Source organism: Gracilinanus agilis, chromosome 3, assembly GCF_016433145.1.
Source record: "Gracilinanus agilis isolate LMUSP501 chromosome 3, AgileGrace, whole genome shotgun sequence".
NCBI lineage: Eukaryota > Metazoa > Chordata > Mammalia > Didelphimorphia > Didelphidae > Gracilinanus > Gracilinanus agilis.
The window spans coordinates 412,868,669-412,882,325 of NC_058132.1; the positions used below are offsets into that span (position 1 = coordinate 412,868,669).

Below are 13,657 nucleotides of genomic sequence, written 5' to 3' on the forward strand. Positions count from 1 at the left end.
CTCCCTTCCCAAGGGCAGGGATAGAAAGACCACTCAGGAAGGTACTTGTTATTGAACACTCTTTTATCTATAAGTAGGGAAAGGTTAACAAGGTCAATGATTGGGGATTGGAAACCCTATTGATCTATTATCTATTAAACTAATTAACAATCAGGACTGGAGGCTATTGGTCTGGTGGAGGCATGAGATTTTACCTCTCCCTCTATCTCTGGCTGGACCTGGCCACAGCCAAGCCAAAGAATAGGGAAGGCTATTGTTGCAGATGTATAGATGGTCTTTATTCTCTCAGCTCTCTCACTACTAGTGTTGATGGTTCAGTAACTCTCACAGTCCAGCCAGGAAATAGATTCAGGCTTATTCCTACCCTCTTCTTCTTCTACCTCCTGGCCACCCTTCAACCACCCTTCAGCCAGCCACCCACTGCCCAGATTGAATCATAGAGGCTTGCAGAGGTCTGTGATCTCCAGTTTTCAGCCTCTGAGTCCAGAGACCTCCTTCAATGTAGCTGTGAGGGGATATATATAAGGTGGGGCCAACTGACGTTTGCCCCTGACTCACGGCACCTGGGAACATTCCAAGCTCTCAACTGCCATCCCTGTCAATCAAGGTGGCATCCATCTCTTCCCAGATTATTGAATATAACAGTAGCAGTAGAAAGAAAAATGGATCTGGAGCCAGAAGACCTTTTTTTTTTTTTTTAAATCCTTACTTTCTCTCTAGTAACAACTCAGACAGAAGGGCTAGGCAAACAAGGTAAAGTGATATGTTCATCAGGGTCACGCAGCTAGGAAGTATCTGAGGCCACATTTTAAACCTAGGTCCTTTCAATTCTGCATCTGGTGCTCTATCTACAATGCCACATAGTTGCCCCAGGACCTGGTTTTAAATCCTGCTTCTGCAAGTAGACTGTGGGAAATTCACTTAACCTCATTTTTCCTCACTCCACCTAGTTGTTAAATCCTGTTGTTTTTAACTCTACAATTTATCTTCTGACTTCTCTCTATTCACACAGCTACCACTTTAGACTCTCATCATGTCTTACCTAGAATATTGCAAGAGTCTCCTACCTGGTCCTTCTGCATCAAGCATCCAACCACTGTGATACACCTTCCACATCACTGCTACAGTGATTTCCCTAAGCAGAGAGCCAATCACATCACTCTTCCAGCCCAATCAATTTAATGGTTTCTTGTTACCCCAACAATGACATGTAAAATCCTCTGCTTAGCTTTTAAAGCTTTATTCCAACCTATTTTCCAGTCTCAACACACATTACTTATCCTTTTACACTGTGATTTAACCTAGAGGACATTCTTATCTCCCCATCTTTACACTAGCTGCAACCCATGCCTGGAATGCATTTCCTCTTCACCTCTGCCTCATAAGATTGCCCTCTTCCTTCAAGATAGGGCTCAAACAGTACCTCCACATGAAGCCTTTCTGATCTCAAACTACCACCCTCCCTTTCAAACTATCTTATATTTATTTTTCCTTTCATTAGAATGTAACTTCTTTTGACTAGAGATTGTTTCATTAGTTCCATTTGTATCACCAAGACTTTCCACAGTAAGTATTTAATAAATATTTGTTGATTGATTGCACCAAAAAGAAAACCAATTAAACCTATGCTTTTTTACCTCAGAAATAATTCAGAATATACTAATATGGAAAACTCAAAAAATTCAAAATCTTGTAATTTGAGGAATAAAATATAAAAAGGCAACATATTTGAAATTTTGTCAACTGCAAAGGTCTCTTTCTCTCTCTCTCTCTCTCTCTCTCTCTCTCTCTCTCTCTCTCTCTCTCACACACACACACACACACACACACACACACACACACACAGAAACCCCGCTTCCCCCCCCCCCCAAGAAGTCCTTACCTCTTTTTTCTCTCCCATCTGTTCAGCAATTAGCTGGTCAAATACTGCTCCAAATTCCTCGTGGATTTTCTGCATTTCATTTATATGGCTTGCAACCTTGTTCATTGTTTTGATGGCCACTGGGAAAAAATTTATGGAGTGGATAAAAGGAGAATATATTTTTTTGCTGTTTGTAGGGATTCTTTACATACAGAATAATAGGCTTTCAAAAAAAAGGAGTATGGGGAAGCACTAGCAAAAACTTTTATGTCACTAACTGGCTTACCATCCAGGTAACAGTGCTCCTCACTCTCTTCATCTGTAAGGGCAAAGAGCTCCTTTAAGAGAAGAGGATACTTGAGGATCCTTTGGATTGGCTTGATGAGGTAAGACTCTAGAGTAGACGAATGTTGCTGTTCAGGGTTCTGAGCATCTAAAAATGCCTTGAAAGCTGTGTCTGTCCTGGCTAGAAAAATGCAAATATACATTATCAATGAAAAGCTCAAATTATTCCTCTTTCACAATTTTACTTTTTTTTTTCTTAAAGAGATGGAAAGGAACCTCTGGGGGGTGGAGTGGGAGAAAAAAAAACCAAAATGGGATTTTCCTGTGGTTCAAATAAATGTTTCCCATTAACTTGCTGGGGAATAACAGCTGGGTAATTTAGATTAAGTACTTAAGTTATTTAGGGTTTGATGCTTTTTTCTCCTCTTTCCCCTGATTTCTTGCCTTTTAAACATTTCATGGTTTGCAGCCCTTTCACTAAAGGATGAAGAGAAAAAATAGGTGAAACTCACAAACCCATCTTTCTGTTTCTTAGCTATTCATGACTGGGAGAAGCTTGACACTTGCTTCCCTATTGTCCTTATTATGAGCTTGTTATTATCAATAATTCATTCAGGGATGGAGGAGTTCTCTCACAGAAATAACCTAAATCTGATTTAATGTGTCTGGCAAAACACTTTCACCAAAGAGGCAGTGTCACAATGAAAATATGAGATTTGCAGTACAATCCCAGTTCTGCCATTTACTAGCCAGGTTCATGGAGCCATAGTTTCCTCTTCTGTGATATAATGATGATATTATGACATCCCTTAACTAAACTAAGTTGTTGTGACAATCAAATGAGATAATTCATTTACTTTGTCAACTTTAAAGCAATCTAGAAACACACACTCTTACTAATAACCTAATTCTTTATCTGATGCCACTGGTGAGTTAAAAAGCATCCAAGGAAAAACCATGAGTTTTCATACAATTAATAAGTCAGCTGCTGTAGGACAGCTACCTAGCCAGAGTGATCCTTCCAAAATGGAGAGGGATTGTGGAGTGAGAGAAATGGAAATAAAGACTATTCAATAAGCCCTCTGGTTAAAAAAAAAAGAAAGAAAAGGAAAATAAGTTGATTTAGTTCAAAGAAAACTCAGTTTCTAACAATAATTTCTTTTTATCTTTGTTGCTAAGGAAAGTAATCCAAAATAAGGACACTAGTGATAAGACTTAGTGAAGAATGAAATTTTATAATCCTTTAGAATAGTGTTTGGGATTACATACCCTCTATCAATCAAATAATTTTGAGCAGGTGTCCTTTATAGATATTTGCTTATTTATAGTATGTACTACTAGATTAATTATGTGTACTTTGCATAACTTAACAAAAATTAAAAAATTTAGAAGATAAAATAATAAAATTGAAATAATATTTGAACCTAGAGTTAAAAGAGAAGTGTTGGGGTTTATTGAGTGACATGATCAAATCAATACTTTAAGAATATCACTTTGACTCCGATGTGGAATATGGATTGCAGAGGGGAGATATTTGAGGCTGGGAGATTAGTTAGGGGGCTACTGTAATAGACAAGAGGTGAGGAAGTGTTCAGTGTGTGAATAGAAAGAATTGGATTATGAAAAATGTTGGAGACAAAGAAATGACAAGATTTGACAATTATTGGGATATGCGGGATGACTAAGCAAAGAGCTGATGTTGTGAAACTGGGTAACTTAGAAGGATAGTGAAGTCCTCATTAGAACAGGGAAGCATGGAAGAAGCGTAGGTTTGTAGGGGAAAGATTATGTAATGATATCTGCAATGAAGATCACAACCCATCCATAGCTGCTCTTCCTATGCAGCTCAAAACAAAAAGGGTAGAGAAGTTGGGCTCTTCACTAGTCACTGCCTTGGGGCACTGAACTGACTGTTATAATTTTTAAAAAATCCTTACCTTCCACCTTACAATCAATACTATGTATTAGTTCTAAGGTGGAATAGCAATAAGAGTCAGGCAATGGGGGTTGTGACTTACTTGGGGTCATACAACTAGGAAATGCCTGAGACCAGATTTGAACTCAGGACCTCCTGTCTCTACACCTGCCTCTCTATCCAATGAGCTACCAATGGTATCTGTGCAGCTATTGGCTATGGGTACCTGGGTAATGGCTCAGTTTATAATTGTCCTGAGGGGCTAAAGCTCAGTGTAGAAAGGGATGGGTCAGTGAATTTATAATACTAAGTAGGAGGACTAGAGGATTTTTGGAGAATAAATGTAAGCTTGGTAATGTTTCAGACAAGCTCTATAATTGGTTACTATGGGAAGGAAAGGATGCTACCCATCTTCCTACCTTCTAACTAATGATCACATCAACTCTTGGGGTCACAATTTATCTCCTCTGGAGGCTAATGCTCTAGAGCCTGCCTCAAAGAGAGTCAGAGGGCCTGGTTACTAGAGATTTGCTTTAATTTTTTACTATTCAGTCATTTATAAATAACAACAGGCTCCTCCCCAAAACTACCCAAGGTCAGAATTTTTGAAAAGGAATAGAAAAGGTTGTCTTGGAATGCAACCTTCATATAAGCCATCTAGACCAGAGCTGAGAGAGATCTTTGTGAAAGATATAGCTTTGCTCTTCTGATATAAGGTAACAAAAATAACATGTCATTTAAAGCATCTCTTTTGTGTGTGCTCCATTAGGTCTATATGCTTGACTGTGTCTCTCCCAAATGTGGGCTTTTATTAATATAAAAAAAATCTTCAAATAGTTTGTATGCCTTTTAATTCTATTTGGTTTATAAATAAAAAAGAGATTTTCATGGACTGGCTCCTATGGAAGAGCAGAGGTATGTCCCTTTTCAATGCCTCCAATACTAGTAATATGTAATATTACATAATATTAGTAAGATCTGGTATGGCAGCTAGGTGGTACAGTGGATAGGGTGCTGCACCTGAAGTCAAGAAGACCTGAGTTGTTATCTGGTCTTAGAAACTTACTAGTTATGTGACTCTGGGCAAGCCACTTAACCTATTTGCCTCAATTTCTCTTTTGTAAAATGGGGATAATAGCATCTAATTTCTAGTCATTGTGAGGATTAAATGAAAAAAATTGTTAAGCACTTTGCACAGTGTCTAATGCATAAAAGTACTATATAAATAGTAACCATTATTATCATTAACAATAATAATAATATTTGATTTTTAAAATGTTGAGACAGAGTTAATACAATTATGTTTTTAAAAATACCAACGAATCTTTCATGGTCCTTAAAGAAGGTCTGACCTGTGATGGATAGAGGAGATGATTCAATAACCCGACACTTCCCTTCACTTGTTAAAGGATGTGTAATTTCACAGGTAGAGGTACTCTGTATTAACTGAGCTCAGAGCCCCTCTACAACTTAGTAGAAGTTTTAGAGAAATTCTGTGGCTTAAAAGCTGAACAACTTGGGGAGAAACAATATGACAATAAGGATTTAATAAAGACAGGAATGTATAGACAGTATAAAGCATATAGCATAACACAAGAACAAATATCCTAGGCAAAGATCAAAATTCATTCCAAAATAGGTCAAGACTATGTTCAAATCAAATAAAGTAAGCCACTGATTGAGGCTTAAAGATGGTTTTTAAGGCAGACATTTTTAATAATATTTGTGGTAACCTGTAAATATTAACCTTGAATCAGGTAGCTTTCCAGAACAGCAAACATGAATATGGACAAACACTAGCAATCTCATTTATGTATATAGGATTTTGTTTGGCATCTCTTTTTTTTTGTTCACCAGTTAAGTAAAGAGAAAATAATATTTAGTAATTTGTGGACTTCCAAGTGGTTTTTCCATAGACTCTTGGAAATGTGTTGCTTATTTATGAAAGTTTCCTTTAATTCTTATTCAGCGGGCAACAATAGACATAATAAAATAATGCATGTTATAATTTGTATATTGAAATTTATTTGAAAATACTCCAGATTCTTAGACTACATTAAAATGGATTAGTTGCAAACACAAGCTCCACTTTTGTTCTGCACAGCCTAGATAATTCAAGAAATTTGTTCTAATTCAAGAAATTCATATGAATAATTGCAATAAATTTTGAAGTACTAGAGGTGGTAGCAATCACATTGACAACAACAATACTTAAGACAAATATCTGATTCTCAGAGTATGTATAAACAATGAAAACCACACAGTAAAGCAGTGATAGAAATAAGAATAAAACAACTTCTCAATGCTCCATCTATCAATCTGAATACAAAAGCATCCTGACTATATCAAAGAAAAGTATGTAAATCAACACAACATGAATGAGTACAACAAGATATTTGACCTTTTTGCTCCCTCATTTTTAAAAAAATCCTTACCTTCTGCTTTGGAACCAACACTATGTATTGGTTCCAAGGCAGAAGAGTGGTAAGGGCTAGACAATGGGGGTTAAGTGACTTGCCCAGGGTCATAGAGCTGGGAAGTGTCTGAGGCCAGATTTTAACCCAGGACCTTTCATCTCTAGGGGTGGCTCTCAATCCACTGAATGACCTAGTGTAATGCTGTTTCATTAAACAAAATTAGAGGCAGTTGAAGAATTTACTCTTTGCTTTAACAACCAATTAGGATTCCCCACCCTGAAACCCCATCAGCATTTCACCAACCAAAATCAATCCTTTTAGCATGTTATTATCACCATCTAATAAAGTGACATATTAAATCTCTGCAGACCTTACCTTTTACCAAGACTTTAGGAACTTTTGTGTGACTGGCACAGAAGGCACTGTATAGCTTAAAACGGTCAGCATAATAGAGAAAGGATCCCCCCAGAGAGAAGAGCACTTTCTAAATTGGAAAAAAAAAAGAAAGTTAATTTTGCCCACTTACAGCAATCTCACCACCTAATTTTTAAGCTCTGAGTGTCCTATCTTTGGGCCAATCTTACAGGTAAAAACAGAATTTCCATCTTTAACTGATATATTTTCTCACACTTATGTTTTTCATGGACAGATCCAGATGAGATGGAAATGGTGGAGGATTTTATCTTAAATAGTTTTCTTGGCTGCAATGCTACAAAGTTCTAACATGAGATACAAGTGGGAAAAGTCAATGAAGATGAAAGCACAGGATAACCTATATCAGACTATTTACTAGGGACAGGCGGAGGAGAAACTCTGAATTTTAAAATGTCAACAACTGTGAAAAAGTGTTTCTACATGTAACTGAAAAAATTTAAAAAATGGAAAAAAGCCAAAGAAGAGAAATTTAGTAGCTATATGAGATCAGAAACTGCTCAGAGAAAATTAGGAAACCTGAAATTTATTTATGCCAGTAATAGGGCAGTAAAAAGAAAATAGTACTCAATAAAAGGGAAATACATGACACCAGAGGTGAGCTCTTTAATAACTCTCTTGTTTCTGCCTCTGCTGTCCTTCAAGGTGTCAAACTTAGCCTATAATGAGTGTGGATATACATATGTCTTTTGGGGGAGGGAGAATTGTAGAAAAACCCTGCAGGTTTTGGCACTAATAAGAGGTGGCTTCCCCCTCTCCCCTCCAACTTCTTAGATGTACAGCGTGGACTTTACACATAGAATGGAATTGAAAGCAAAAATCTTATAATCTTGTAAATATGATCAAGAAGATGATAAAGAGAAAAAAGGAGATGAGATGAAAGAGAAACTTTTTTGTATAAATCTGATAGAGTGCATTTGGGTACAGACATACACACATGTGTGCAAACACATGTTATCTCTCCTATTAGAATGTAAGGTCCTTGGAAGCAAGGATTGTTTTAACTTTTGTATTCACAGAGTTTAAAACAGTGCCTAGCATACAGTACACACTTAAAAAAATTTTTTTTTGTTACTTGATTTAAGAACAGCATAGTAGAAAATTAAAAATTAATAGAAGAAAACATAGAGGAAAAGAGCCAGAAATAAAGCCTACAGGCTCAGACGTCTATAAACAAATGCACAAAGTATAAATAATAACAGAACAAATAATAGGGTGGTACCATGACACTATATATTAAAATATATTCCTACAGCATAGCACTGAAGATTCATAATAAAAAAAATGGGAACCAGAATAGGAAAACACAGCAGGGAACATTAGTGTGAAAAGAAATGGAAGAAGAAATAAATAATGATGTGAAGGGAGTATATCATAAATTACTTGTACATTAAGAAGAAAGGGAACAAACCCCAAGTTTAGCATAGTAAAATATTTCAGAATAGGGGGCCTTACATATTTATTGTGGTTTTCCCTCTATTAAAAAGAAACAGAAGAGCAATAGCTAATATATTCTTACAAATCCTAATGATAATTTGTCTTTAAAAATATGAAGAATCAGAAGGAATACAGCAGGTATAATGTGGACTAGCCAGGAAAAACAGAATGCTATTTCAGAAAAGATAGAAACCATAGGCTAAGTGATTTGTTAAGAATATAATTAATTATCATGGAATTTAAGATAGGTCAAGCAGGGCTTGAATGAAAGAGTAGTGAAAACACCTCCAACCTACCCTTTGTGGAGATTAGAGGTTTATAGGTGCTTCACATTGTACATGTTTTCAGACTTTTTCAATGTATCAATCAGTTGTGTTAATGGTATAGTAGAAGAGGGGTAAGACTTATTCTGCTTGGCATAAGGAAGCAAAACTTGAAACAACTGATGGATATTCAAGAAAGATATATTTAGGCTTAAAGTAATGAAAAAGGAGCAGCTAGGTGGCAAAGTAGAGGACCTGGATTCAAATCTGACCTCAGACATTTTCTATATTTGTGACTCTGGACAGGTCACTTAAACCTGATTGCTTAGCCCTTGCTGCTCTTGATTGCTGTCTTAGAAAGGTCTTAACAAGTAGAGTTCCCTTGTACTGTCAGAAGAATGACTTGTGTATATCCACCTCCAGAGACAGAACTGTTAAATAGAAATAAGCAAGACTGTTTTATATATACATAGATCCTTTTGTCAAATGATGTTTTCTCTAATGGGGAGAGGAGAAGGGAAGGAGATACCTGAGTATTTGAATGTAACAAACAAACAAATAAATAAATTTAAATAAAACAAACAAACAAACAAACAAGGAGAGCTTTTCAAAAGTAGGATGGGCTGCCTCTTCCTGGATGCTCTTCCTCATTGAAGGTCATTAAGTTCTGAGTAGATAACCATTTCTACTGTGTATGTGTATTTTTACAAAAGGAATTTTGTTAGGTATGAATTGGATAATGGCTTTTAAGGTCCTTTCCAGATCTTAGCCTCTGTGGGTCTATGATTGATGCCAATGCTAAAAATTTCAATAAAATTAATTGTATTTTCTAAAAATGAGCTTTGGATGATGGCAATTTCTAAGCTTGAAAATCTTTGAAAAAATATCGAAGAAGTGTCAGGTCTAAAATTTGTATTCTAATACTTCTTTGCTATGTTTCTGGGGAAGCTAACAGAAAACATCATAAGGTAAACTACAGAGAAGACCCATCAGCTATTATCATTCTAAATAAGTCACATATGAATCCTACCAACTGGAAAGTTCAATATAACAAAAATCACCAGATGTTTCCAAAATGAAGGACTCTACCAAAATATGAAAATTGCTACATAATATTTCATTAAAGAGGCAATCATGATTCCTCATTACCTTCTTATGAAGAAAAACTATGCTAGCCAAGTTTTTTCCTCCCTAAGAATTAGTTAAGATTTTTGCTGAATGAGGCAAATTAAATTTGCTGCTGCCTGTCAAAAGTAAATTTTCCTTGATAGTTCATTAGTAAATTTTCACACCACATTAAAATTGATGAATGTTTTAAAACTAGAAGTCAAGGATTTCTCTGGCCCATTTTATATGAAATATAACACTCTTAGTAAGACAAATAATAATATTTTTCTTGTATTGTATTTAGACTATGAGTCTATAAATGAATATAATGCAATGTACAAAACAGAACTTTCTACATGTCTTTTACTCTCAATAAAATGTGCTGTTAGTGGGTATCAGTTTTCCACGATTTAGGGAAAGAAATATATTGGGGCAGGGAACTACTGGGGCAGATTACTGAAGTGATAGTATGTGATGACATACTTCATAATGGACTATTTGGTGATGTTGCTTACCTTAAATTGTTCAACTTTCTCAAGTTCATCAAGTTCAGGTACCAATCTTACTCCATCTTCCAAAGTTTTGAGAAATTCTACTTGAAATGCCACCATTTCAGTTAAATTCCCAAAGAGTACATCAAGCTAATAATAAAAAAAAAGACATTGATCCACCAAAGTTCTCACAAGCATTTAAAATTTTAATTCTCATCTTCTCAAATAGTTTTCAAAGAAAAAAGTTCTGGATTTTTTTTAACCTTTCCAAAGATAAATATTGATCCTACAGTCAAGTTAAAGTTCACATACTTGCACAATGAAAAGTATGAAAGGCACCATTTGGCCTACTCAATTAGATTAAATGCATGAAAACATTCTTTGAGTTATCCTTGTTCTTCCTCTCCCAAAGTAAAAATGGCTACAAATTTAACCATATAATTCTAATGATATTAAGAAAATTACCACATACCTCATCTTGGGTAAGGAAAGTTTCTTTCTGTAGAGGTTTCAGGTAGCTCTCCATGAGACAGTTTAAGTCCTAAGGGTTTAAATAAGTACTCTTTAATATATCTAAACGCCTATTAAGAGCACATAAAGACAATATCCTAAATTCCATTATTAGTCTTTCTGAAATAAAATTTTATTTACAGAACAAAATATATAATTACAAAAGAGTTCACAGGGAAAATAAGTTTCCAGTAAAGAGGCAAGAGAGAGGAAAAATTATATGCTTGACTTAAATTCATGCTTTCAAATATTGATGTATGCTTTTAGATAATTTGTGCTTTTGGATAATCTGATATTTATCAAGATTCTATATATTTAAAAGGGAAGAAAGTTTAAAGACACAAATGTAAAACCTCTTCTTTCTCTAGTCAATAAATTTCTATTGGAGTTTATTTTCTGATTATTCTTTTTAGGCATGAGTTTTAAAAATCAATCAGTGAGTATTTTTTAAAGGCTGATTCTGTTCTAGATAGAATGCTAAGGGTTATAGGCAGAAGGAAAAAGAGAGTTTCTGCCCCTATGCTACTTAAAATTATTTATGAATGAGGAGAGGAGGCCAGGGAATGGGCACAGAAATAAGGAGGGCAGAGTGGGGGCAAGGGGAGAAAAAAGGACAAAAAGGGAAAAGAGGACAGAAGGGGAGGCGAAATGAAGAAAAAGACTTACTTTGACATAGGTTCGTTCAGTTTCAAGAAGTTCACAAATAACTTTGCGTAGTTTATCTGCATCTGTTAATTGTCTCATGGTCACCAACTGGGGTACAGTGCATTCCTGAGGAAACAAGCTTAGGTTAGAAGGATTCATCTCAGGCAAAATGTGGCACCTTCTCTGTATTGTTTAAAATTGATTTTTTAAAAATTTAGTACAGACACCTATCTTAGACACTTTTTATTACAGCCTGAATGAGTTTCCAGTAGTGCAAAATCCCTCTACTAACAAAGGCTGGTTTTTAGCCCTTACTTTTCTTCAGCCTTGGAACTAAAACTAAGTATTGATTTTAGGACTGAAGTTAAGGGTTTAAAGAAAAAAAAAGCAAAAGAAAACTGGAACCAAGGGTTGGTACACTTTCAACTATTTCCCAAAGTTGATTATATATATATATATATACATACACACACATTCTCTCTCTCTCTCTCTCTCTCTCTCTCTCTCTCTCTCTCTCTCTCCCCCCTAGTCAGCTTCTGTTAAATGACTATATTATGAAGATACACTCTGCAGACATACATACATGCAATTTTTGAGAAGCACCATTATTATAGGAGAATGTAGCTATATAGGGTGTCTCAAAAGTCTTAGTACAATTTACATACTCTATTTTTTTGGGGAAATTGGGAGCCTTCTCTGGCTCTGTACCACCTTTCCTCTCTCTAAAAAAATTTTTTCTAAACCATTACCTTCCATCTTAGAATCAATACCAAATATTGATAAGGGCTAGATGATGTTCTTAACTAACTTGTCCAGAGTCATACAGCTAGGAAGTGTCTGAGTTGATCAGTGTATCATCTTTAATTATTTTCTCCAAAATATTGGGATATTTAGCTATAGTGTCCTCGTCTGTACTAGCTGCCTCTCTAGTCATTCTAATATTATGCAATTAAGCTTGATTTTTATAATTATCAAATCAACCAACCCTTCCAGTAAAAGTTTCTCCATTATCCACTACATTTACATTTTCTTTTGCTGCTCTAAATAAACTTGAAGCTTTTGTCTGAATAGCTGTTCTAAGATGAGAGCATTTTTAATAACAATCTTCAACCCATACAGTCAAAAGGTGCTTCATTTCTATGATTGCAACACTTCTATTCCTTATTTTTTGCAAAACACAGAAACTTGATGCAACTTTACATTTTTCTTTTATTTTACCTAAGTGTTTTATAATATTCTGTATCATAGATTCAGGCATTCTAACATCATGCTCTGTTTTAGAATTAATGGTCAGGTCATTCAATTACATTTAAGTTTTTGTTCTAATGTAGGTTAAATCTATGCAGCCTGTTCATTCAGGACCATCCAGCTACTAATATATATATATTTTTTACATTTTAAAATACAATAAAACTTGATTTAATCATGTAAAAAACATCTTTAGCTTGCAAGCCCTACAAAAGTATGCCTCAGACCTCTATTCTAATTAATTCAGGTTTGAACATATTGAGTTTAAGTTAGCTACTGGACATTTCAGTTCCAGGCTTCTAATAAGAAGCCTCTTCTTTTATGATAGCAATGTTTCCATTTGAATAATTCTTCCTTTCTCCATTTTGTTAGCTCTTTTTTTTCTTAAGTTAAATGTCACATTAATTGTGTCACATCAATATGTGCCACATTAACTGAATTTTGGCTTCCATTAAATATGACCTGATATTATTTTGTAATTTGACTTGGTATCATTTTATAACTTTCACTAAATTAAATTTCATATTATTCAAACTCACATTACTCTTGACCTAATTGAATAACAATAAATCCATATTAGACATATGAATTCATATATAGAAACAAGGGGCAAAAAGGCTTAAAAGAATAAAGATAATATAGGTACTGTAGGAAGCATATGAATAAAAATTCCTCCTGGATGAACCCTCACTTGGAGCCTTTCATCTCCACTATTGTTCCTTCCATCACCATTAACTACATTTTTCATATCCCCTGCCTCTCTGCCCAGCAGTCCAATAGGAGCACTTTCCCCCCATGTGGCCTCTAAAAGGTGCACCATCACTGGTCTAAGTAGAGCCCTATTGATTCTTTCAGGGAGGGGTCAGGTAGAAATGGGATACAGACTTAGGTTGTAGGTTTCTTCAGTGTTAGTAGGGAACTGTATTGTGATTTTCTTCCTTAGAACTTCTATGTAATGTTATTTGAAATTGTTTTGAGGCAGAGCCATGTGAAAGTAAATGGAGAAATGCTATCATTTTGGATACCTTTCTAAAAACCAGAAATGG

The 13,657-nt window shown here is 35.2% G+C and overlaps 1 protein-coding gene across 1 annotated transcript in view; it reads right to left on the minus strand.

The window, feature by feature from the left end:
* TIAM1 (TIAM Rac1 associated GEF 1) overlaps window positions 1-13,657 on the minus strand; it is a 121,484-nt gene that overhangs the window by 26,197 nt on the left and 81,630 nt on the right. Inside the window, exons 14-19 of the mRNA XM_044666876.1 lie at window positions 11,385-11,489; window positions 10,681-10,749; window positions 10,233-10,358; window positions 6,854-6,962; window positions 2,148-2,327; window positions 1,883-2,001 (exon numbers count right to left, since the gene is read on the minus strand). Coding sequence (XP_044522811.1) covers window positions 1,883-2,001; window positions 2,148-2,327; window positions 6,854-6,962; window positions 10,233-10,358; window positions 10,681-10,749; window positions 11,385-11,489 — 708 coding nt within the window. The remainder of the gene's footprint in view (window positions 1-1,882; window positions 2,002-2,147; window positions 2,328-6,853; window positions 6,963-10,232; window positions 10,359-10,680; window positions 10,750-11,384; window positions 11,490-13,657) is intronic.